Below are 27,320 nucleotides of genomic sequence, written 5' to 3'. Positions count from 1 at the left end.
TTCAGACTATAACCCTGTCATTCTGCTGTCTCATGTCTTCAGACTATAACCCTGTCATTCTGCTGTCTCATGTCTTCAGACTATAACCCTGTCATTCAACTGTCTCATGTCTTCAGACTATAACCCTGTCATTCAACTGTCTCATGTCTTCAGACTATAACCCTGTCATTCAACTGTCTCATGTCTTCAGACTATAACCCTGTCATTCAACTGTCTCATGTCTTCAGACTATAACCCTGTCATTCAACTGTCTCATGTCTTCAGACTATAACCCTGTCATTCAACTGTCTCATGTCTTCAGACCATAACCCTGTCATTCTACTGTCTCATGTCTTCAGACTATAACCCTGTCATTCTACTGTCTCATGTCTTCAGACTATAACCCTGTCATTCTGCTGTCTCATGTCTTCAGACTATAACCCTGTCATTCTACTGTCTCATGTCTTCAGACCATAACCCTGTCATTCTACTGTCTCATGTCTTCAGACTATAACCCTGTCATTCTGCTGTCTCATGTCTTCAGACTATAACCCTGTCATTCTACTGTCTCATGTCTTCAGACCATAACCCTGTCATTCTGCTGTCTCCTGTCTTCAGACTATAACCCTGTCATTCAACTGTCTCATGTCTTCAGACTATAACCCTGTCATTCAACTGTCTCATGTCTTCAGACTATAACCCTGTCATTCTGCTGTCTCATGTCTTCAGACTATAACCCTGTCATTCAACTGTCTCCATGTCTTCAGACCATAACCCTGTCATTCAACTGTCTCATGTCTTCAGACCATAACCCTGTCATTCAACTGTCTCCTGTCTTCAGACTATAACCCTGTCATTCAACTGTCTCATGTCTTCAGACCATAACCCTGTCATTCTGCTGTCTCATGTCTTCAGACTATAACCCTGTCATTCAACTGTCTCATGTCTTCAGACTATAACCCTGTCATTCAACTGTCTCATGTCTTCAGACTATAACCCTGTCATTCTGCTGTCTCATGTCTTCAGACTATAACCCTGTCATTCAACTGTCTCATGTCTTCAGACCCTAACCCTGTCATTCAACTGTCTCATGTCTTCAGACCATAACCCTGTCATTCAACTGTCTCATGTCTTCAGACTATAACCCTGTCATTCAACTGTCTCATGTCTTCAGACTATAACCCTGTCATTCAACTGTCTCATGTCTTCAGACCCTAACCCTGTCATTCAACTGTCTCATGTCTTCAGACTATAACCCTGTCATTCAACTGTCTCATGTCTTCAGACCCTAACCCTGTCATTCAACTGTTTCATGTCTTCAGACTATAACCATGTCATTCAACTGTCTCATGTCTTCAGACTATAACCCTGTCATTCTGCTGTCTCATGTCTTCAGACTATAACCCTGTCATTCAACTGTCTCATGTCTTCAGACTATAACCCTGTCATTCAACTGTCTCATGTCTTCAGACTATAACCCTGTCATTCAACTGTCTCATGTCTTCAGACCATAACCCTGTCATTCAACTGTCTCATGTCTTCAGACTATAACCCTGTCATTCAACTGTCTCATGTCTTCAGACTATAACCCTGTCATTCTGCTGTCTCATGTCTTCAGACTATAACCCTGTCATTCTACTGTCTCATGTCTTCAGACTATAACCCTGTCATTCAACTGTCTCATGTCTTCAGACTATAACCCTGTCATTCTGCTGTCTCATGTCTTCAGACTATAACCCTGTCATTTAACTGTCTCATGTCTTCAGACCCTAACCCTGTCATTCAACTGTCTCATGTCTTCAGACCATAACCCTGTCATTCAACTGTCTCATGTCTTCAGACTATAACCCTGTCATTCTAACTGTCTCATGTCTTCAGACTATAACCCTGTCATTTAACTGTCTCATGTCTTTAGACCCTAACCCTGTCATTCAACTGTCTCATGTCTTCAGACCATAACCCTGTCATTCAACTGTCTCATGTCTTCAGACTATAACCCTGTCATTCAACTGTCTCATGTCTTCAGACCATAACCCTGTCATTCAACTGTCTCATGTCTTCAGACTATAACCCTGTCATTCAACTGTCTCATGTCTTCAGACCCTAACCCTGTCATTCAACTGTCTCATGTCTTCAGACTATAACCCTGTCATTCAACTGTCTCATGTCTTCAGACCCTAACCCTGTCATTCAACTGTCTCATGTCTTCAGACTATAACCCTGTCATTCAACTGTCTCATGTCTTCAGACTATAACCCTGTCATTCTACTGTCTCATGTCTTCAGACTATAACCCTGTCATTCAACTGTCTCATGTCTTCAGACTCTAACCCTGTCATTCTACTGTCTCATGTCTTCAGACTATAACCATGTCATTCAACTGTCTCATGTCTTCAGACTATAACCCTGTCATTCTGCTGTCTCATGTCTTCAGACTATAACCCTGTCATTCAACTGTCTCATGTCTTCAGACCCTAACCCTGTCATTCTACTGTCTCATGTCTTCAGACTATAACCCTGTCATTCAACTGTCTCATGTCTTCAGACTATAACCCTGTCATTCTGCTGTCTCATGTCTTCAGACTATAACCCTGTCATTCAACTGTCTCATGTCTTCAGACCCTAACCCTGTCATTCTACTGTCTCATGTCTTCAGACCATAACCCCTGTCATTCAACTGTCTCATGTCTTCAGACCATAACCCTGTCATTCAGCTGTCTCATGTCTTCAGACTATAACCCTGTCATTCTAACTGTCTCATGTCTTCAGACCCTAACCTCTGTCATTCAACTGTCTCATGTCTTCAGACCATAACCCTGTCATTCAACTGTCTCATGTCTTCAGACCATAACCCTGTCATTCAACTGTCTCATGTCTTCAGACTCTAACCCTGTCATTCAACTGTCTCATGTCTTCAGACTATAACCCTGTCATTCAACTGTCTCATGTCTTCAGACTATAACCCTGTCATTCAACTGTCTCATGTCTTCCAGACCCTAACCCTGTCATTCTCTGCTGTCTCATGTCTTCAGACTATAACCCTGTCATTCAACTGTCTCATGTCTTCAGACTATAACCCTGTCATTCTGCTGTCTCATGTCTTCAGACTATAACCCTGTCATTCAACTGTCTCATGTCTTCAGACCATAACCCTGTCATTCTGCTGTCTCATGTCTTCAGACTATAACCCTGTCATTCAACTGTCTCATGACTTCAGACTATAACCCTGTCATTCTACTGTCTCATGTCTTCAGACTATAACCCTGTCATTCAACTGTCTCATGTCTTCAGACTATAACCCTGTCATTCTGCTGTCTCATGTCTTCAGACTATAACCCTGTCATTTAACTGTCTCATGTCTTCAGACCCTAACCCTGTCATTCAACTGTCTCATGTCTTCAGACCATAACCCTGTCATTCAACTGTCTCATGTCTTCAGACCCCTAACCCTGCCATTCTGCTGTCTCATGTCTTCAGACCCCTAACCCTGTCATTCAACTGTCTCATGTCTTCAGACCATAACCCTGTCATTCAACTGTCTCATGTCTTCAGACTATAACCCTGTCATTCAACTGTCTCATGTCTTCAGACTATAACCCCTGTCATTCAACTGTCTCATGTCTTCAGACCCTAACCCTGTCATTCAACTGTCTCATGTCTTCAGACTATAACCCTGTCATTCTGCTGTCTCATGTCTTCAGACTATAACCCTGTCATTCTGCTGTCTCATGTCTTCAGACTATAACCCTGTCATTCTGCTGTCTCATGTCTTCAGACTATAACCCTGTCATTCAACTGTCTCATGTCTTCAGACTATAACCCTGTCATTCAACTGTCTCCTGTCTTCAGACTATAACCCTGTCATTCAACTGTCTCATGTCTTCAGACCATAACCCTGTCATTCAACTGTCTCATGTCTTCAGACTATAACCCTGTCATTCAACTGTCTCCTGTCTTCAGACTATAACCCTGTCATTCAACTGTCTCATGTCTTCAGACTATAACCCTGTCATTCTGCTGTCTCATGTCTTCAGACTATAACCCTGTCATTCTGCTGTCTCATGTCTTCAGACTATAACCCTGTCATTCAACTGTCTCTGTCTTCAGACTATAACCCTGTCATTCAACTGTCTCTCATGTCTTCAGACTATAACCCTGTCATTCTGCTGTCTCATGTCTTCAGACTATAACCCTGTCATTCAACTGTCTCATGTCTTCAGACTATAACCCTGTCATTCAACTGTCTCATGTCTTCAGACTATAACCCTGTCATTCAACTGTCTCATGTCTTCAGACCATAACCCTGTCATTCTACTGTCTCATGTCTTCAGACTATAACCCTGTCATTCTACTGTCTCATGTCTTCAGACTATAACCCTGTCATTCTGCTGTCTCATGTCTTCAGACTATAACCCTGTCATTCTACTGTCTCATGTCTTCAGACCATAACCCTGTCATTCTACTGTCTCATGTCTTCAGACTATAACCCTGTCATTCTGCTGTCTCATGTCTTCAGACTATAACCCCTGTCATTCTACTGTCTCATGTCTTTAGACCATAACCCTGTCATTCTGCTGTCTCCCTGTCTTCAGACTATAACCCTGTCATTCAACTGTCTCATGTCTTCAGACTATAACCCTGTCATTCAACTGTCTCATGTCTTCAGACTATAACCCTGTCATTCTGCTGTCTCATGTCTTCAGACTATAACCCTGTCATTTAACTGTCTCATGTCTTCAGACCCTAACCCTGTCATTCAACTGTCTCATGTCTTCAGACCATAACCCTGTCATTCAACTGTCTCATGTCTTCAGACTATAACCCTGTCATTCAACTGTCTCATGTCTTCAGACTACAACCCTGTCATTCAACTGTCTCATGTCTTCAGACTATAACCCTGTCATTCAACTGTCTCATGTCTTCAGACTATAACCCTGTCATTCAACTGTCTCATGTCTTCAGACTATAAACCTGTCATTCAACTGTCTCATGTCTTCAGACCCTAACCCTGTCATTCAACTGTTTCATGTCTTCAGACTATAACCATGTCATTCAACTGTCTCATGTCTTCAGACTATAACCCTGTCATTCTGCTGTCTCATGTCTTCAGACTATAACCCTGTCATTCAACTGTCTCATGTCTTCAGACTATAACCCTGTCATTCAGCTGTCTCATGTCTTCAGACTATAACCCTGTCATTCAACTGTCTCATGTCTTCAGACTATAACCCTGTCATTCAACTGTCTCCCTGTCTTCAGACTATAACCCTGTCATTCAACTGTCTCATGTCTTCAGACCATAACCCTGTCATTCAACTGTCTCATGTCTTCAGACTATAACCCTGTCATTCAACTGTCTCATGTCTTCAGACTATAACCCTGTCATTCAACTGTCTCATGTCTTCAGACTATAACCCTGTCATTCTCTGTCTCATGTCTTCAGACTATAACCCTGTCATTCTGCTGTCTCATGTCTTCAGACTATAACCTCTGTCATTCTGCTGTCTCATGTCTTCAGACTATAACCCTGTCTTCAACTGTCTCATGTCTTCAGACTATAACCCTGTCATTCAACTGTCTCATGTCTTCAGACTATAACCCTGTCATTCAACTGTCTCATGTCTTCAGACTATAACCCTGTCATTCAACTGTCTCATGTCTTCAGACTATAACCCTGTCATTCAACTGTTCTCATGTCTTCAGACTATAACCATGTCATTCAACTGTCTCATGTCTTCAGACTATAACCCTGTCATTCAACTGTCTCATGTCTTCAGACTATAACCCTGTCATTCAACTGTCTCATGGTCTTCAGACTATAACCCTGTCATTCAACTGTCTCATGTCTTCAGACTATAACCCTGTCATTCAACTGTCTCATGTCTTCAGACCATAACCCGCCTCAACTGTCTCTGTCTTCAGACTATAACCCTGTCATTCAACTGTCTCATGTCTTCAGACTATAACCCTGTCTCAACTGTCTCATGTCTTCAGACTATAACCCTGTCATTCAACTGTCTCATGTCTTCAGACCATAACCCTGTCATTCAACTGTCCTCATGTCTTCAGACTATAACCCTGTCATTCAACTGTCTCATGTCTTCAGACTATAACCCTGTCATTCTACTGTCTCATGTCTTCAGACTATAACCCTGTCATTCAACTGTCTCATGTCTTCAGACTATAACCCTGTCATTCAACTGTCTCATGTCTTCAGACTATAACCCTGTCATTCAGCTGTCTCATGTCTTCAGACCCCATAACCCTGTCATTCAACTGTCTCATGTCTTCAGACCATAACCCTGTCATTCAACTGTCTCATGTCTTCAGACTATAACCCTGTCATTCTACTGTCTCATGTCTTCAGATCCTAACCCTGTCATTCAACTGTCTCATGTCTTCATACTATAACCCTGTCATTCAACTGTCTCATGTCTTCAGACCATAACCCTGTCATTCTGACTGTCTCATGTCTTCAGACTATAACCCTGTCATTCAACTGTCTCATGTCTTCAGACTATAACCCTGTCATTCAACTGTCTCATGTCTTCAGACTATAACCCTGTCATTCTACTGTCTCATGTCTTCAGACTATAACCCTGTCATTCAACTGTCTCATGTCTTCAGACCATAACCCTGTCAGTTCAACTGTCTCATGTCTTCAGACTATAACCCTGTCATTCAACTGTCTCTGTCTTCAGGACTATAACCCTGTCATTCAACTGTCTCATGTCTTCAGACCATAACCCTGTCATTCAACTGTCTCATGTCTTCAGACTATAACCCTGTCATTCAACTGTCTCATGTCTTCAGACTATAACCCGCCCTGTCACTGTCTTCTAGACCTAACCCTGTCATTCAACTGTCTATGTCTTCAGACCATAACCCTGTCATTCAACTGTCTCATGTCTTCAGACTATAACCCTGTCATTCAACTGTCTCATGTCTTCAGACCATAACCCTGTCATTCAACTGTCTTGTCTTCAGACCATAACCCTGTCATTCAACTGTCTCATGTCTTCAGACCATAACCCTGTCATTCAACTGTCTCATGTCTTCAGACCATAACCCTGTCATTCAACTGTCTCATGTCTTCAGACCCTAACCCTGTCATTCAACTGTCTCATGTCTTCAGACTATAACCCTGTCATTCAACTGTCTCATGTCTTCAGACTATAACCCTGTCATTCAACTGTCTCATGTCTTCAGACTATAACCCTGTCATTCAACTGTCTCATGTCTTCGAGACTATAACCCTGTCATTCAACTGTCTCATGTCTTCAGACTATAACCCTGTCATTCAACTGTCTCATGTCTTCAGACTATAACCCTGTCATTCAACTGTCTCATGTCTTCAGACTATAACCCTGTCATTCAACTGTCTCATGTCTTCAGACTATAACCCTGTCATTCAACTGTCTCATGTCTTCAGACTATAACCCTGTCATTCAACTGTCTCATGTCTTCAGACCACTAACCCTGTCATTCAACTGTCTCATGTCTTCAGACCCTAACCCTGTCATTCAACTGTCTCATGTCTTCAGACCATAACCCTGTCATTCAACTGTCTCATGTCTTCGACTATAACCCTGTCATTCAACTGTCTCATGTCTTCAGACTATAACCCTGTCATTCAGCTGTCTCATGTCTTCAGACTATAACCCTGTCATTCAACTGTCTCATGTCTTCAGACCATAACCCTGTCATTCTGCTGTCTCATGTCTTCAGACTATAACCCTGTCATTCAACTGTCTCATGTCTTCAGACTATAACCCTGTCATTCAGCTGTCTCATGTCTTCAGACTATAACCCTGTCATTCAACTGTCTCATGTCTTCAGACTATAACCCTGTCATTCCAACTGTCTCATGTCTTCAGACTATAACCCTGTCATTCAACTGTCTCTGTCTTCAGACTATAACCCTGTCATTCAGCTGTCTCATGTCTTCAGACTATAACCCTGTCATTCAACTGTCTCATGTCTTCAGACTATAACCCTGTCATTCAGCTGTCTCATGTCTTCAGACTATAACCCTGTCATTCAGCTGTCTCATGTCTTCAGACTATAACCCTGTCATTCAGCTGTCTCATGTCTTCGACTATAACCCTGTCATTCAACTGTCTCATGTCTTCAGACTATAACCCTGTCATTCAACTGTCTCATGTCTTCAGACTATAACCCTGTCATTCTACTGTCTCATGTCTTCAGACTATAACCCTGTCATTCAACTGTCTCATGTCTTCAGACTATAACCCTGTCATTCAACTGTCTCATGTCTTCAGACTATAACCCTGTCATTCAACTGTCTCATGTCTTCAGACTATAACCCCTGTCATTCTACTGTCTCATGTCTTCAGACTATAACCCTGTCATTCAACTGTCTCATGTCTTCAGACTATAACCCTGTCATTCAACTGTCTCATGTCTTCAGACTATAACCCTGTCATTCAACTGTCTCATGTCTTCAGACTATAACCCTGTCATTCTACTGTCTCATGTCTTCAGACTATAACCCTGTCATTCAGCTGTCTCATGTCTTCAGACTATAACCCTGTCATTCACTGTCTCATGTCTTCAGACTATAACCCTGTCATTCAACTGTCTCATGTCTTCAGACTATAACCCTGTCATTCAACTGTCTCATGTCTTCAGACTATAACCCTGTCATTCAACTGTCTCATGTCTTCAGACTATAACCCTGTCATTCAACTGTCTCATGTCTTCAGACTATAACCCTGTCATTCAACTGTCTCATGTCTTCAGACTATAACCCTGTCATTCAACTGTCTCATGTCTTCAGACTATAACCCTGTCATTCTACTGTCTCATGTCTTCAGACTATAACCCTGTCTTTCAATGTCTTGTCTTCAGACTATAACCCTGTCATTCAACTGTCTCATGTCTTCAGACTATAACCCTGTCATTCTACTGTCTCATGTCTTCAGACTATAACCCTGTCATTCAACTGTCTCATGTCTTCAGACTATAACCCTGTTTCATGTCTTCAGACTATAACCCTGTCATTCAACTGTCTCATGTCTTCAGACTATAACCCTGTCATTCTACTGTCTCATGTCTTCAGACTATAACGCTGTCATTCAACTGTCTCATGTCTTCAGACTATAACCCTGTCATTCAACTGTCTCATGTCTTCAGACTATAACCCTGTCATTCAACTGTCTCATGTCTTCAGACTATAACCCTGTCATTCTACTGTCTCATGTCTTCAGACTATAACCCTGTCATTCAACTGTCTCATGTCTTCAGACTATAACCCTGTCATTCAGCTGTCTCATGTCTTCAGACTATAACCCTGTCATTCAACTGTCTCATGTCTTCAGACTATAACCCTGTCATTCAACTGTCTCATGTCTTCAGGTCAAGGTTGGGTTCAGTTCAGTTTGTACCCGCTTCAGGCAGTTGGTGATGGAATTAAATGAAAACAAAAACAGACTTAGTTGTCGGACCAGGGGGTGTGTGTTCTTACTAGTCGGACCAGGGGGTGTGAGTTCTTACTAGTCGGACCAGGGGGCGTGTGTTCTTACTAATCGGACCAGGGGGCGTGTGTTCTTACTAGTCGGGACCAGGGGGTGTGTGTTCTTACTAGTCGGACCAGGGGGTGTGTGTTCTTACTAGTCGGACCAGGGGGTGTGTGTTCTTACTAGTCGGACCAGGGGTGTGTGTTCTTACTAGTCGGACCAGGGGTGTGTGTTCTTACTAGTCGGACCAGGGGGTGTGTGTTCTTACTAGTCGGACCAGGGGGTGTGTGTTCTTACTAGTCGGACCAGGGGGGCGTGTGTTCTTACTAGTCGGGACCAGGGGCGTGTGTTCTTACTAGTCGGGACCAGGGGTGTGTGTTCTTACTAGTCGGACCAGGGTGTGTGTTCTTACTAGTCGGACCAGGGGGGTGTGTTCTTACTAGTCGGACCAGGGGCGTGTGTTCTTACTAGTCGGACCAGGGGGTGTGTGTTCTTACTAGTCGGGACCAGGGGGCGTGTGTTCTTACTAGTCGGACCAGGGGGTGTGAGTTCTTACTAGTCGGACCAGGGGCGTGTGTTCTTACTAGTCGGACCAGGGGGCGTGTGTTCTTACTTGTCGGACCAGGGGGTGTGTGTTCTTACTAGTCGGACCAGGGGGTGTGTGTTCTTACTAGTCGGACCAGGGGTGTGAGTTCTTACTAGTCGGACCAGGGCGTGTGTTCTTACTAGTCGGACCAGGGGGCGTGTGTTCTTACTTGTCGGACCAGGGGTGTGTGTTCTTACTAGTCGGACCAGGGGGTGTGTGTCTTACTAGTCGGACCAGGGGGTGTGTGTTCTTACTTGTCGGACCAGGGGGTGTGAGTTCTACTAGTCGGACCAGGGGTGTGTGTCCTTACTTGTCGGACCAGGGGTGTGTGTTCTTACTAGTCGGACCAGGGGGTGTGAGTTCTTACTAGTCGGACCAGGGGGTGTGTGTTCTTACTTGTCGGACCAGGGGGTGTGAGTTCTTACTAGTCGGACCAGGGGGTGTGTGTCCTTACTTGTCGGACCAGGGGGTGTGTGTTCTTACTAGTCGGACCAGGGGCGTGTGTCCTTACTTGTCGGACCAGGGGGTGTGTGTTCTTACTAGTCGGACCAGGGGGCGTGTGTTCTTACTAGTCGGGACCAGGGGGCGTGTGTTCTTACTAGTCGGACCAGGGGGTGTGAGTTCTTACTAGTCGGACCAGGGGGTGTGTGTTCTTACTAGTCGGACCAGGGGGCGTGTGTTCTTACTAGTCGGGACCAGGGGTGTGAGTTCTTACTTGTCGGACCAGGGGGTGTGAGTTCTTACTTGTCGGACCAGGGGGTGTGAGTTCTTACTAGTCGGACCAGGGGGCGTGTGTTCTTACTAGTCGGGACCAGGGGGTGTGAGTTCTTACTTGTCGGACCAGGGGGTGTGAGTTCTTACTTGTCGGACCAGGGGGTGTGAGTTCTTACTTGTCGGACCAGGGTTTCATGGGGGGCATCCCTCTGTCGTTTGAGACAGCTGATCTCTTCCTAGAGTCGGACTCCAGAACGATCCTCATTCTGTTGCTGTTGGGCATCTTATCTGGGAATTCATAAAAATAAAAACAAAAAGTGACTGGATGGATTAGATCAGACCAGTCTGGGTTAGTGAGCCTCCCTCCCCATCGCTGTCCCAGCTTCCCTCTAAATCCCCATCTAGACTAGTTGTGTTGAAGGTGTGTACCTCTGTCCCAGCTTCAGCTTCCCTCTAAATCCCCATCTAGACTAGTTGTGTTGAAGGTGTGTACCTCTGTCCCAGCTTCAGCTTCCCTCTAAATCCCCATCTAGACTAGTTGTGTTGAAGGTGTGTACCTCTGTCCCAGCTTCCCTCTAAATCCACATCTAGACTAGTTGTGTTGAAGGTGTGTACCTGGTCCCAGCTTCCCCTCTAAATCCCCATCTAGACTAGTTGTGTTGAAGGTGTGTACCTCTGTCCCAGCTTCCCTCTAAATCCCCATCTAGACTAGTTGTGTTGAAGGTGTGTACCTCTGTCCCAGCTTCCCTCTAAATCCCCATCTAGACTAGTTGTGTTGAAGGTGTGTACCTCTGTCCCAGCTTCCCTCTAAATCCACATCTAGACTAGTTGTGTTGAAGGTGTGTACCTCTGTCCCAGCTTCAGCTTCCCTCTAAATCCCCATCTAGACTAGTTGTGTTGAAGGTGTGTACCTCTGTCCCAGCTTCAGCTTCCCTCTAAATCCCCATCTAGACTAGTTGTGTTGAAGGTGTGTACCTCTGTCCCAGCTTCCCTCTAAATCCCCATCTAGACCAGTTGTGTTGAAGGTGTACCTGTCCCAGCTTCCCTCTAAATCCCCATCTAGACTAGTTGTGTTGAAGGTGTGTACCTCGGTCTCTGTGAGGCAGGTCCTCCCCCATAGTCAGTCCTATGAGGTTGGGTCTTTGGGCGTTGACCCTGTGGCGACACAGGTCTGGATGTGTGGTGAGGCTGGGAGCTTCAGGGTTATACATGTCAGAATCATATTGGTCTGGGGGGAGAGAGAGAGAGACAGAGAGAGACAGAGAGAGAGACAGAAAAGAGAGAGAGAGAGAGAGAGAGAGAGAGAGAGACAGAGAGAGAGAGAGAGAGAGAGAGAGAGAGAGAGAGAGAGGGAGGGAGAGACAGAGAGACAGAGAGAGACAGAGAGAGAGAGAGACAACAACACTGACTCAAAAGAGAGAAGACATTTAACTTCCACATTATCCCTTCCCCTCTGAAAAGACACACGGATACAGATGTTGGAGAAGTTGATAACTGTAGGGCACATTATGCAGCGGTTAGGGAGGAGTAAGTGCCTTGCTCAAGGGCACAACGGCAGGAGATGGCACCTAGGATTTGACACTAGCAAACCCTCTGGTTGTCAACTCACACACACACACACACACACACACACACACACACACACACATAGCTCCATCTCAAACCTACCTGGTGAGAAGAGAGGCGGTGGGACCTGGGGGATGGAGGATCGTATCCCTGTGGTTACGATAGTGGGAACGGAGTTAGGAGGAGCATCCATCCCTGATGCCTGGAGGGGGGGGCCTGGGGGGGGGGCACAGAATTAAATAAAACACTAGATTGGTTTCTGATTTATTCCTGACCAAGACGGCTGCCATTGACAGAACATTCTAGAACTACGCAAGTCTGACAACAACCACTCTAGTGAATTATTGTCTCTATAGGAGATCTCTATAGGAGGGCAAACACCCTACGGGCTACGGTCAAAAGAAGTGCACTCTACAGGGTGCCATTTGGGATGCAAACGATGCGTCTTAAGCCAAGGGGCGTTTTATGATAAATAGATCCAGTGATTTCCTACCTGGCGGCAGGCTGCCTGGCAGGGGCACAGGGGGGCGGAGGTTGACGGGCGCTGGGGTCATGAGAGGGGGAGGTCCTGGGGGGGGCGGTAAGCTTGGGGGGGGCTGGGCGACCCCCGGGACAGGGGGAGGGGCTTGGAACATGTTGGGCAGATTAACGTCCTCCACCACCACTGGATCAATACCGTGGTCGAACGGGCAAATGTCCCCACGCATACAGAAGCCCTTCTCTGGAAGACAACACATCAACACTATACAGTAAACAGATAAGACTACACAGAGAAACAACACCATCTGTCACGGCTCCACGCATACAGAACAAACCATTGTCGAGAAGCACAGATAGATACAGAAGGCCTTCTCCGGAACAGAAGAAATACAATCACTCGAAACCGTCTCCTTGTCCTCAGTCATACTGGACACTAAAATACAGTCTTGGTGTAAAAACAAAAAACATCTTTAGGCATGTGAACTTCCTTCCTGCTTACCGTCGTAGTCACGGCAACGTTTCCTTTGCTGAGGGGGCGGACCCCGGTTGAAGGGTGGTGGCGGAGGGGGCCGGTCTAGTGAGTGTTCCGTGTGGAAGTCCGACCAGCTGTCCGTCACAGAGGTGTTGCTGTGGTTACCTTGAGGGGCGATCACCGTGATGGTGCTGCTGAGCGTCGGCACGGGGAACGTGGTGGTTGCCGTGGGGATCGGCAGGAGGCCGTCACCAGCTCCAACCTCCTTCCCCCGGTCTCCTCGGTCGGCCTCATACTTTGACTTCCCAGCATCCCGCTCTGTGATCAGAAGGATAGTGGAAGTGGCAGGAAGCAGGACAATGTAAACAGTCATGATATCTAGAGCAGGAGGTAGAGCGGCTGGGCGTGCATGCTTTTGTTCCAGCCCAGCACTAGTCTAACAGCCAGACATAATGACTTTCAAATAATCAACTAATCATGGTCTTCCGTCTTAACCTTGATTATTTTAATCAGGTGTGCTGGAACACAAGCAGAGTTGGTCTGTCTCCCTCCCTCCCTGTCTCCCTCCCTCTCTGTCTCTCTTCTCCTCCCTCTCTTCCCCCTCCTCCCTCCCTCCCTTCTCCTCCCTCTCTTCCCCCTCCTCCCTCCCTCTCTTCTCCTCCCTCCCTCCCTCTCTTCTCCTCCCTCTCACCTCTGCTCCTGGAGTGACTCCTGCTGTGACTCCTGCTGCTCCTGTCTCTGTCCCGGTCCCGGTCCCTGGCCCGGTCCTTGCTCCTGCTCCTGCTGCGGCTGTAGCTACGACCCCGCCTACGGTTGTAACGGTCCCGGTACGAGTCCCGTCTCGGGGGGTTGCGGTCGTAATCGTTTCGCTTCCTGGTACGGTCGTCCCTTTTACGGTCATCCCCTCGTCTGAGAAACGATAGAGAAGGGGAGAGGAGGAGAGAGAGAGAGAGGGGGAGGAGGGAGAGAGAGAGAGGGGAGGAGGGAGAGAGGGAGGAGAGAGAGGGGGAGGAGAGCGAGGGGAGAGAGAGCGAGGAGGAGAGAGAGAGGGGGGAGGGAGAGCGAGAGGAGGAGGGAGAGCGAGAGGGGAGGAGGGAGAGGAGAGGGGGAGGAGGGAGAGCGAGAGGGGAGGAGGGAGAGCGAGAGGAGAGAGAGCGAGAGGGAGGAGAGAGAGCGAGAGGGAGGAGAGGAGAGAGGGAGAGAGAGCGAGAGGGAGGAGAGAGGAGAGGAGAGAGAGAGCAGAGGGGAGGAGGCGAGAGGGAGAGAGAGCGAGGAGGAGAGAGAGCGAGAGGGGGAGAGAGAGAGCGGGGGGGAGAGAGAGGAGAGGGGGGAGGAGAGAGAGCAAGAGGGGGAGGGGAGGAGGGAGAGAGAGAGAGAGAGAGAGAGAGCGAGAGGGAGGGAGAACACAGTCATTTAGCCAATAACCCAGTGAACAGTAGGGAGGACAGGAGACAGGTAGACTGGTACATTTGACCAGGTTTTTTATTTATGCTTCTGACTCAAATAGCACCCTATTCCCTATATAGTACACTACTTTACACCAGAGCCCTATGACACCTATTCCCTATAAGCATAACTACTTTGCCACCAGAGCCTATGACACCCTATTCCCTATATAGTACTACTTTACACCAGAGCCTATGACACCCTATTCCCTATATAGTACACTATTTTGACCAGGTCAATTTAATAGGAACTATTTAAGATGTTGTCATAATAATAATATGCCATTTAGCAGACACTTTTATCCAAAGCCACTTACAGTCATGTGCGCATAAATTTTTACGTATGGTGGTCCCGGGATCGAACCCACTACCCTGGCATTAGCGTTCCGTGCTCTACCAGCTGAGCTACAGAGGACCATGTTGACACTCACCTGCTGTCTCTGCTGTACGGGGGAGCTGGACGGGGACTGGGGGACGACGGGGGACGGGGGACAGAGGACCATGTTGACACTCACCTGCTGTCTCTGCTGTACAGCTGGACGGGGACTGGGGGACGGGCGGGGGACGGGGACAGAGGGACCATGTTGACACTCACCTGCTGTCTCTGCTGCTCACGGGGAGCTGGACGGGGACTGGGGCACGGGCCGGGGGACGGGGGACAGAGGACCATGTTGACACTCACCTGCTGCTCTCTGCTGTACGGGAAAGCTGGACGGGGACTGGGGACGGAGGACGGGGGACAGAGGACCATGTTGACACTCACCTGCTGTCTCTGCTGTACGGGGAGCTGGACGGGGACTGGGGGACGGACGGGGCCCGGGGGACAGAGGACCATGTTGACACTCTACCTGCTGTCTCTGCTGTACGGGAGCTGGACGGGGGACTGGGGGACGGACGGGGGACGGGGACAGAGACCATGTTGACACTCACCTGCTGTCTCGGCTGTACGGGGAGCTGGACGGGGGACTGTAGTTCACTCTCCTGGAGAACTTCTTGCCCCGGTCCTCCTCACGACTTGGCTGGAAAACACACCCAAGGTTGGAATGAGATACTCAAAGTACCAGTAGATGAATTGCATTGATCTCATCCTGTTTACCATTTACAAAACATCCCACTTCATGTTTACAAAGAATACTATTGGACAGTAGATCTCTACTGTTAGGACTGAGAGTGTAACTTTCCAATGCCAGCTATGCGGAGGCACTTCAGACTCTACCGCAGGTGTGTTTCCTGTAGCATCACTGTTCAAGAGAAGACGGGTCTGTTTCCCCACCCCCAGACACAGAGTAAACAGTGCCCTCTAAGTGTTGGTGCCCTTTGGACATGACTCAGCCGGGGCCACCTCATCTTTCCTCTGGTCGTCCTTGTCCGTCCTGGTCGCCCTCTCCTTTGACCGCGGTGCCTGGCTGATGGTCTTCGCTGAGGTAGGTAGCTTTTATTCACAGCTTCAACAGTCTATCAACAAAGGTCTGCGTCTCTGGCGGAGAAGACAGGAGAGGAGACGAGGGGAGGAAGACGAGGTGTGAGCGTATCGTATCGGGCTGACACTGACACATTGCATATTAAGGTCGCGACTATACATTTGTTTGAAGTAAGTACCTTTCTGTAGAAATACATCCAACTGGTCGATGCACAGGGCTTTGAGCTCCGTCTCACTTTTATCTTTCTTCACCAAGGCAACGACGTAGTTAGCGAGGGCAGAAGGGTCCGCGTCACAACTAGAGAGGAAAAGTGTTGGCACAAATACAGAGTTAGCCAGACAACCCTAGCTATACAATAACACAATTAGTTAGGATATATTCTTACCATACCGAGAAGACCAATCGATTACAAAGATAACAGACCATTTCTCAACTATAAACTCCTATTTTTGTTTTAAATATCTAGCCACAATGATAGAAACATTAACTAGCTAGCCAGATTAGCATCCAACGATGCCTAGCCATGTCTTCAGTCATGTCGTTGCATCTGGTGCTGGCAAGCTAATGTTGCTAACGTTAGTCATCTAGCTAACGTTATGTAGCTACTTACATTGGTTCGAGGGTTTTGAAAAGCCACGTTTTCAAGGCATCTAGGTTTTCTATGATCATCTTCAGACACCAGTCAACTTCTCTTCCACTCAGTAGCCAGGGTTTAATTCTCCTACGGAAATGGCTCAGCTCCGAAATGACAAGATACAGTGTGTCCAAGACAAGAAGTCAGCAAGCTAACATTAGCTGTTAGCTGGCGCCTTCTCTCAAACCTGCCTGGCTAGCTGTTTATAACGGTTCTCTTCCACGCAAAGGCCCAACGACTTGCTGTAGCTAGCTATATTGTCTTGTGTGTTTCTTGCTTTTTAAAATTCTAGCAATACAAGGGGAAGACAATTTGTTGACGAGAAACTATTCCCTCAGCTAGTTTGAATGTTCATGCAGTGCAGGCCCTCCCCTCATTGCAAATAAATGGAGACTATTTACCCGTGTACTCTCGCTGACAGATATCGCGAGAATAACAAGAACGGTCACATTGTAATTTTTGGTATTCTCTCGCTGACAGATATCGCGAGAATAAGAACGGTCACATTGTAACTTGGTATTTGGTATTCTCTCGCTGACAGATATCGCGAGAATAACAAGAACGGTCACATTGTAACTTTGTATTTGGTATTTATTAGGGGTCCCCGATTTGCCGATACAAACGCATCAGCTACTCTTCCTGGGGTCCACATTAAACATAGTACATAGCATAGGACATAGTACAGAACATTATTAGTCAAGGATTCGAAATACATACATTTAAAACGCCGCTAATACAGCTTCTACATATCAGTACATACGCACACATATCTAGGTCTAATAACTAGTACGCAACTATATTACAATCACAAAATAAAAAATGGCTGTGCTCACAGTCTGTAACCCTTGTGGGTTTAAGTAAGGTGTTCTTCTATTGGTTTTTCAAACTGGTTTTATTGTTAAAGCTTAGTTTCCTGGGGTGGCAGAGAGTTCCATGTAGTCATGGCTCTATTTAATACTTTGTGTTTCCCAGCCTCTGTTCTGGACCTGGGGACTGTGAAGAGAACTCTGGTTGCAGGTCTTGTGTTGTACCGATGAGTCCGGAACTATGTGCCAACAGCTTGAACAGACAGTTCGGTACTTCAACACATCAACACCTCCCGAAGACCAATAGTGATGCAGTCAATCTCTCCTCAACTTTGAGCCAGGAGAGACTGACATGCGTGTTACTGACACTTGCTGCTTTGTTCTGGACCAACTGCATTTTTACCTGTCTCCGTCTTTGCTGCACACGATCACACAGCTGGGAAGTAGTCCAGGGGCGACAAAACTAGGGCCTGTAGGACCTGTCTGGTCGACTGAGATGTCAAGAAGGCAGAGCAACGTCCTATCATGGACAGACCTCTTCCCATTTTAGTCTATATGTTTTGACCATGACAGCTTGCTATCTAGGGTTACACCCAGCAGTTTAGTGTCCTCAACTTGCTCAATAGCCACATTATTCAATAATTGATCTAAACAAGGTTTAGCGTTGAGCGAGTGATTTGACCCAAAAATTATTATTTGAGTTTTTGAGATATTTAGCACCAGCCTAATGCTAGTTACCCATCCTAAAACTGACTGGAGCTCTATGTTAAGGGTGTCAGTTATTTATTTTACTGTTGCAGCCGACGTGTATACTGTTGAGTCGTCAGCGTACATGGACACACAGGCTTTATTCAAGGTCAGTGGAAGGTCATGACTAAAAACAACGGTAAACCACACTCCAACTGAATTTGCATGAGAGAGGCTTCCATTAACGAAAACCCTCTGTGTTCTATTAGATAGGTAACTCTTAATCCATAATAAGGATGCAAATCCATGACACCTACGTTTTTTCAGCAATAGGTTAGGATCAATTACATCAAAAGCTGCACTGAAGTCTAACAGAACAGCTCCCACAATCTTCTTACTGTTGTGTTCTTTCAGCCAATCATCAGTCATTTGTGTCAGTGCCGAGCATGTTGCGTGCCCTTCCCTATAAGCGTGCTAAAAGTCTGTTGTTAATTTGTTTTCTGTAAAATTTACATTTACATTTACATTTACGTCATTTAGCAGACGCTCTTTTCCAGAGCGACTTACAAATTGGTGCATTCACCTTATAGCCAGTGGGACAACCACTTTACAATGTTTTTATTTTTATTTTTTACAAATACAAATAACTTTGTATTTGATCAAACACAAATTTTTTTCCAAAAGTTTGCTAAGCACTTGTAACAGAGCACCTTTACCTTCTTTGGGTGGTGGAATGACCTTTGTCTCCCTCCATGTCTGAGGGCACACACCGTCTTCTAGGCTTCAATTGAAGATGTGGCAAACAGGAGTCACAATGTATTCCTCTACCAACCTCAGCAAATTACCCCTCCAGGTTGTCGGTACCAGGTGGCTTGTCCTTATTTATAGACAGCAACAATTATTTCCCCTCTTCCACACCCACTTTGTGGAACTCCAAACTACAGTCAGTGCCAGTCTTTCATTATTTGGTATCATTATGCATGAATATGAAGGCTCAGCGTTTGTTGTTTGCATGTCGTACCTAAGTTTGCTAATCTTGTCAACCAAAAAAAGTTATTAAAGTGGTCGGCAGTATCAAAGGGTTTTGTTATGAACAAGCCACCTGCCTCAATGAAGGATGGAGCCGAGTTATCAATGAAGGATGGAGCCGAGTTATCAATGAAGGATGGAGCCGAGTTATCAATGAAGGATGGAGCCGAGTTATCAATGAAGGATGGAGCCGAGTTATCAATGAAGGATGGAGCCGAGTTATCAATGAAGGATGGAGCCGAGTTATCAATGAAGGATGGAGCGAGTTATCAATGAAGGATGGAGCCGAGTTATCAATGAAGGATGGAGCCGAGTTATCAATGAAGGATGGAGCGAGTTATCAATGAAGGATGGAGCCGAGTTATCAATGAAGGATGGAGCCGAGTTATCAATGAAGGATGGAGCCGAGTTATCAATGAAGGATGGAGCCGAGTTATCAATGAAGGATGGAGCCGAGTTATCCCAATGAAGGATGGAGCCGAGTTATCAATGAAGGATGGAGCGAGTTATCAATGAAGGATGGAGCCGAGTTATCACATGAAGGATGGAGCGAGTTATCAATGAAGGATGGAGCCGAGTTATCTTTGTGTTTTTTTAAAGTTACTCCAGAGCTTTTAACTATCATTCTGTATATCATTTATCTCTGTTCCGTGGTATAGTTTCTTCTTCTTTTGTTTAGTTTAGTTCGTGATTTCTCAATTGACTGTATATTTGCCAGTCCGCTGTGTTGTCAGGACTTATCTGCTGTTCCCCTTTGCCTCGTCCCTCTCAGCCGTACAGCATTTGTTTGTTTATTTGGATCCCGGGGGACAATATGGCGTCACTTTGAGCGGTGTATTTTGAACGTACGTCCCGATAAACCAGGAAGATTCTAATCAATACTCGAGATTTTTTAAATACTTGTTTTGGTAAACTGACCCTTTCTTATATGAAGTAACAGAATGTGATTGGACACGGTGATCACATGACTACTGGGCCCATGGGCTACATGGGCTACACGGCTACATGGGCTACATGGGCTACATGGGCTACATGGGCTACATGGGCACATGGGCTACATGGGCTACATGGGCTACATGGGCTACATGGGCTACATGGGCTACATGGGCTACATGGGCTACATGGGCTACATGGGCTACATGGGCTACATGGGCTACATGGGCTACATGGGCTACATGGGCTACATGGGCTACATGGGCTACAGAAGAAACAGAAAAAGGGCCGTGGGCTGAACAGATGCTAATCACCTCAGATGCTAAGCGGCGAGACAGAGGCGTGCAGCCCACGTGGAGAACTTTCCAGAACTCATGGCAAAAAAAAATACTCCTTATTTACACCACTGCCACCTACGCCGAGTAAGAGCCCTCCTACCCAAATACAGGGCGGTCTAAAATTGCTCTGCCTACCCTGACATTCTCAAGGCCGCCATTTTTGAGAACCTGTCCATCATTGAAAAGACAACAGACGTCCTCCAAATCAATGGGAGTCTCTCTCTCCAGCCGCGTGGTCCCACTCTTTCTAAGTCAAATGAAAACGCCAAGTTAGACAAATTACTCTTGGGTAATAAGTCGATTGTCATTTTTTATTTTTATTACATTCTCCCCATTTTATATCACCAGGTTTGCGAATGTGAAAAATCGGTCCATCATATCGATCAAAACTACCTCGGTTAAGGGTAGTCTAGTTGTTTCTCTAAGCTCGGTTTCCTTACTAGCTAACTAGCTTACTAGCTCAACTAGTTACCCAGTTATTCACTACGGCTGTATTCGTTTTCTTATTGTTTATTGTCAGGTTATGCAAATGTCTTGATTCAAAGCGCTAAATGTTGTATCTCTTTAATACTCATAACTAAAAGAAAAGCACTTTATTTATTTTTATTTTTGTAAACACACTAATGCAGATTTCATTCTACTCTAGGAGACTCATGATTCAAATTCTTGTTTTTGGGAAAATCACAATGGGGAAATACTGTTTATTATGGTCATGGATCTAACCCCGCAGCTGCTATTACGATATCGCTTCATAAGTTTAGGTGATATTTCAGTCTTCTGCGTCCAAAGATGAGAGATGGGTAATATTGATCTCCAAACTAGATAATGCTTGTTTTATTATATGCAACATGTATGGGTACAATTCTCACACCTCAAATAAGACTTTTCATTTTTTTGGGGATCTTGCTGATAAGCTTAAATGAGCTGCAAAACAAGTATACAAATGCATGGCTTATGATAGCTGGGACTTCAATTAAACACCTGACAACTCTTTAGATAGATTTCCACCTAGAATAGCTCAGAGATCTCAGAATAGTGACATCATCACCTCATTTTGCAGTAAACTGAGAGTGATCAATACGTGGCGTTTCTTTAATACAAACTGACAGTGGTTGATACGTGGCGTTTCTTTAATATACATTTAGTGTAATAGGTTAATGATGGTCAGATCCAGTCCAGAATAGATGTTTCTAATTTCTCCCCCACTTTCACAGAAGTAAGTTATAAACAGGCTCCTTTGACTGATCATAAAATGATATTTTTGAAGTTAGAATGTTCTGAAAAATCCAGTGACATTCGAGGACACTGGAAACGTAATAATTCACTGCTAAATCATCCGGCCTTTTAACAAGAGCATAAAGGACTAATTCAAATGAGTTAGAAACCAAAGCATGGAAGTAACTGGGAAAATATTTACAATTCAAAGTAAGATAGATCTATTGCCATTACACGCAGTAAGGAACTAAAAAGAAGCAAACATGTTTGAAAGAAGATGAGCTTTGTGAATACATTGAATGTTCTTTTGGAAAAGGATACCCTTTCCAGCAGAGGAAGAAACAGACTTGAATACATCTGGAATAGAACTAGATCAAATGTACATTGGGGGCTTTATTAGAACTAGATCAAATGTACAATGGGGGCTTTATTAGAACTAGATCAAATGTACATTGGGGCTTTATTAAGACCTAGAGCAAGATGGGTGAGAAAAAAACACAAGCTATTATTTTACTCTAGAAAAAAATAACTATAAGATATAATATTGACAATACCTTGAAAAGGACCCCGAGTGTCCAGCATCTACTCCAGCGTTCGACGTCTCCGGTTCTACTAACCACCGCCCTGGCAACCATCATTACGCACACCTGGCAACCATCATTACACACACCTGGCAACCATCATTACACACACCTGTTCCTCATCATTACACACCTGGTCCCCATCATTACACACACCTGGTCCCCATCATTACACACACCTGGCAACCATCATTACACACACCTGGTTCCCATCATTACACACACCTGGTCCCCATCATTACACACACCTGGTCCCCATCATTACACACACCTGGTCCCCATCATTACACACACCTGGTCCCCATCATTACACACACCTGGTCCCCATCATTACACACACCTGGTCCCCATCATTACACACACCTGGTCCCCATCATTACACACACCTGGTCCCCATCATTACACACACACTGGACTTCATCATTACACACACCTGGTCCCCATCATTACACACACAACTGTTCTCCACCATTACACACCCTGTTCTCCATCATTACACACACCTGGTCCCCATCATTACACACACCTGTTCTCCATCATTACACACACCTGCTCCCCATCATTACACACCTGGTCCCCATCATTACACACACCTGGCAACCATCATTACACACACCTGGTCCCCATCATTACACACACCTGGTCTCCATCATTACACACCTGTTCCCCATCATTACACACCTGCTCTCCATCATTACACACACCTGGTCTCCATCATTACACACACCTGGCAACCATCATTACACACACCTGGTCCCCATCATTACACACACCTGGTCCCCATCATTACACACACCTGGTCCCCATCATTACACACACCTGGTCCCCATCATTACACACACCTGGCAACCATCATTACACACACCTGTTCCCCATCATTACACACACACTGGTCCCCATCATTACACACACCTGGTCCCCATCATTACACACACCTGGTCCCCATCATTACACACACCTGGTCCCCATCATTACACACACACCTGGTTCCCATCATTACACACACCTGGTCCCCATCATTACACACACCTGGACATCATTATTTCCTTGATTACTCTCCCTTTATTTAACCCCGGCCTAACCAGCAGTCCGCCCAGGTCAGCGATGCCCGATTGTCCCTTCCCCGGAGAAGTATGACGGTACTCCATCGACGTGCCGTGGCTCCCTACTCCAGTGCTCCTTCTATTCCGTCTATCAGACGGGCCCCGACCCACCGAGAGGTCCGAGAGGTTGCCACGGTCGTTTCCCTGCTGACCGGACGGGCGTTGGAGTGGCTCACGGCCCGTCTGGGAGAGGAGGAGAGGAGGCCCCGGGTTCCTCACGAGAGGTCCACGGCTCTGTTCAGGAGGTCTTCGACCATGACATTGTAGTCATTTTAGCAAGACGCTCTTATCCAGAGCACTTACCAGGTAGTGAGTCATTTAGCAGACGCTCTTATCCAGAGCGTACTTACAAGTTAGTGAGTGCATACATTTATTTTATTTTTTCATACTGGACCATCCATCCACCGGATCCACCATCCATCCACCCGGGAGGACAGAGAGGGAGGTGAGCGACTTCTCCAACCCAATCAGGGTGCCCACCGCTGTGGAGTACGCCCTCACCTTTCGGACTGTGGCAGCCTCCAGCAGATGAAATGAGCCGAGCGCTCCGCAGCCTTTCCGGGAAAAGGACTGCTCGAAGAGGTCCAGACGGAATTGGCATGTCGGGATGACAACCTTTCCTTGGGACGCACTCATCGCGATGGCCATCCGTCTGGATAACCTTCTTCGGGAGCTCCGTTGCCCACCTCGCCACTGGACTCTTCCTTTGGCCGTCCTGAGGCAGAACCCATGGAGATAGGGGGGTCCAAACACCTCCCCGCAGCAGAGTGGCGCCTCGCCGGGAGACAGCGCCTCTTGTGGCCAGGAAGGGGCATCAGCTTCAGCCGGGATCCATGAGGCAGAGGCGGAGCCCTGTGAACATCCATCTCCCGGGAAAGGCGTAAGAACTCCATCGTCATAGTTTCCCTAGAACTCCATCGTCATAGTTTCCCTAGAACTCCATCGTCATAGTTTTTCTAGAACTCCATCGTCATAGTTTCCCTAGAACTCCATCGTCATAGTTTCCCTGGTTGGCTGTCTCTCTCGTGTGGGAATCTCTCCCGGGGAATTTCATCGACCAGGCCATCGTCTCCTCCAGATCTCCTCGTACCCGCTCTCCCTCTCCTCTTCCGGTCCACTCCCTGGATAATTGACCAGTGGGATCCGGTATTATCACACATGTCACAGCACCACTCACCTTCACCGTGGGATCCATGCACCAGGAGAGCCTTCCCTTCCTCATCATCACTGCACCAGTACACAAAGTCATCCTCGGCCTCCCGTGGCTCCAACTTCATAACCCCACCATCTCCTGGTGAGGATGGAAATCACCGACTGGGCACCGGATGCCGGAGGACCTGCTTTCCCACTCTGCCCTGCGGTTCCACGTCGGTTGAGAGAGTCCTGTGGTTGCTCCTCCCAGCCCACCCATCCCAGGGTTTTACTCAGGATCTGGTGTTCTCTCCAAACCCAAGGCCATGAGGGGCTCTCCAGGAGGGCTCTCCAACAGGGCTTTGTCCACTCATCCATACTCTCCTCGTCATGCCTTTCATCGTGAGCCAAGAAGGATGGGGGTCTGTCCCTGCACTCGATTACAGAGGTCTCAATTACATCACCACAATTCCTAAACCTCTCCCATTGGTACCCCCACTACTCCCGTCCTTTTTTTTTCAATGACTCCCTACAATCTCTATCCACATCCGAGGGGGAGTGAAAAACGCCTTCACCGCTCTGGGCACTACGAGGCACTTGGTGATGCCTTATGGACTAGCCAATGCTCGTCGTGTTTAGGCGTTCGTGAATGAGTGTTCCCGGGGACATGATCGGCCCACCGGGTGGTCGTTACGCCGACTACATCCTGGTCTACTCATCCACCCACCTATCCATCACTCACATCCGAGTAGTCCCGAGCCCTCCTGGATTTATGTTAAAGCGGAGTCTTCCATCTGCTCTCCTTCTTGATACCGGATCGCCCGCGGGCTGATATGGATGAGGAAGGTGAAACAGTCGGTCATGGCCAGTCCCAACCACCATAAAGGGGCTGCAATGGTTTCTGGGGGTTTTCCTACTTCTACCGCCTCTTCATTAAGAACTTCAGCTCCATCACCTCTCCTCTCGCCTCTTTCCTCAAGGGTGGTCATCGCTAAGTTGGTGTGGATCCTCAAGGGTGGTCCTCGTAGGGTTGGTGTGGAGTCCTCAAGGGTGGTCCTCGTCAGTTGGTGTGGAGTCCTCGGGGTGGTCCTCGTAAGTTGGTGTGAGTCCTCAATGGTCCTCGTAAGTTGGTGTGGATCCTCAAGGGTGGTCCTCGTAAGTTGGTGTGGATCCTGCAGTCGTTGAAGGTTTCACCTCTGCTCCGTTGCTAAACACCCAATCCTCCTCCCTTCTCATGAGGTGTACGCCTCAGAAGTGGAGGTGGGATCCATCCTTCCCACGCCAAGGAACCACAGAAATTGTATCCATGTGCATACTCCTCAAAAAACGTCTCCTGCAGAGAGGAACTATGTCATCGGTACCGGAGCTCCTGGCGGTGAAGTTGGTATTAGATGAGTGGAACACTGCTGAGGCGCCAAGGAACCATTCCTCCTCCTCACCGACCATCAGAATCTGGAGTACATCCGGACCCGGCGAGGAAGCTAACTTCGCCAAGCAAGGTGGCCCATTTTTCTTCAATGACAAGTGGTTCCGTCCACCGTCCGAATGATCAGGCAACGCCACTGCAGTGAGGCTCCCGTGTTCCACATCCTGGCTCTCTACCAGGAACCTCCCGCTCCGCCTGCCCCTGCCGGAAGCTACTTTATGGGCCCGCTTCCAAGGTCCTCCGGAGGTCATTAGATAACTTATCTTGTCTACAACTCCCCACCAACTACCGGATCTCACCTTCTTTTCATGTTTCCCTCCTCAGGTCAGTGGTTCCTGGTCCCCTGGCTGATGCCTCCCTGCACACCCTCCGCATCCCCTCATCGTCCCCCCCATTTTGGTCCCTCCTAACTCCTTGGGGTTGGCTCCCAGTACCCTGTGATGTTCGTCTGTGCTTTGTCCCATCGTGACCCCTGCATCGTCTGGATTTTCCTCTCGCCCTCCGGACCCCGCTCCTCGCCCTCGGGTGGCAAATGTTATGTGGGCACTTGTCTCTCCCTTTTCTGTTTCCCTTCCCTCCTTGTTTTGTTCCCTCTTTGTCTGTTGTATTGTATGTGTGTTTTCCCCTTATGTGTTTCTTATTCTCAGATCTCCTCTCCTGTGCATTTTTTCAGTATTCCTCTCACTCATCTTTATTCTCTCCCTACTAATTCCTGGGCATGCTCTCCACCGCAGATGTTGTTCTTACCAAGCGTACTTGGCTCACCAGTAGGGTTATTGTCTTTGTCTTCAGCCTGGCTCTTTACTCTCCTTAACTGTCGTTTTTTTTGTCTTCATTCAACTTCTCCCCCTCCTTCCTCCTGCCTGCCTGCCGGCCTGCCTGCCCTCCTCCTCACCTCTCCTCCATCCTCCGAACCCACTTGCCCTCTCTGTTTTTTCATTCAGTTGTTTTTCTAAACAAATTAACTTTCTTATATTTTTGTTTCTTCCCTTTATCGTTTTTTTCTCTGAGTGCTGGGGTTAACCATACCTAACAGCAAAATCTATATAAATCTCTGGATTGAATGTAACTTTTTATCAAAACATGTCCATGGTCATGTTCCAATTATTTCTGATGAGTTCAAGTCCACATGTGAAGATGATATTCTATATAGAGATTGGATGCTCTTATCTTGAAGAAGCACCTTTCTGAGGGTTGAATTTACACTTTTAGACATTTAAAACCAGTATTCTACATGTTCCGCGAATCCTTAGCTAATGTGAGATGTTACTACCATAAACGGGGTTATCTCCTTAA

General features: G+C 46.7%; 1 protein-coding gene and 1 long non-coding RNA gene across 2 annotated transcripts in view; both read right to left on the bottom strand.

The window, feature by feature from the left end:
• The window catches only part of rbm26 (RNA binding motif protein 26), a gene marked incomplete at its 5' end in the record, with an annotated part of 55,213 nt that extends 39,070 nt beyond the window's left edge, over positions 1-16,143 (bottom strand). The window contains 8 exons of the mRNA XM_045214409.1: positions 10,934-11,045; positions 11,845-11,985; positions 12,426-12,539; positions 12,817-13,044; positions 13,303-13,593; positions 13,967-14,184; positions 15,651-15,739; positions 16,063-16,143. Coding sequence (XP_045070344.1) covers positions 10,934-11,045; positions 11,845-11,985; positions 12,426-12,539; positions 12,817-13,044; positions 13,303-13,593; positions 13,967-14,184; positions 15,651-15,739; positions 16,063-16,143 — 1,274 coding nt within the window. The remainder of the gene's footprint in view (positions 1-10,933; positions 11,046-11,844; positions 11,986-12,425; positions 12,540-12,816; positions 13,045-13,302; positions 13,594-13,966; positions 14,185-15,650; positions 15,740-16,062) is intronic.
• A 26-nt stretch (positions 16,144-16,169) lies between these two features.
• On the bottom strand, positions 16,170-17,136 carry LOC123484270. The gene is made up of 3 exons (XR_006658468.1): positions 16,752-17,136; positions 16,320-16,438; positions 16,170-16,197 (listed from the first exon to the last, which is right to left on the bottom strand). It is a non-coding gene; the product is annotated as an uncharacterized LOC123484270 (long non-coding RNA).
• Between the last annotated feature and the right edge of the window lie 10,184 nt (positions 17,137-27,320).

The sequence above is a fragment of the Coregonus clupeaformis genome, unplaced genomic scaffold (assembly GCF_020615455.1).
Source record: "Coregonus clupeaformis isolate EN_2021a unplaced genomic scaffold, ASM2061545v1 scaf0251, whole genome shotgun sequence".
NCBI lineage: Eukaryota > Metazoa > Chordata > Actinopteri > Salmoniformes > Salmonidae > Coregonus > Coregonus clupeaformis.
Note: the sequence above shows the minus strand (reverse complement) of the source record. Positions and strands in the feature narration are given on the sequence as shown.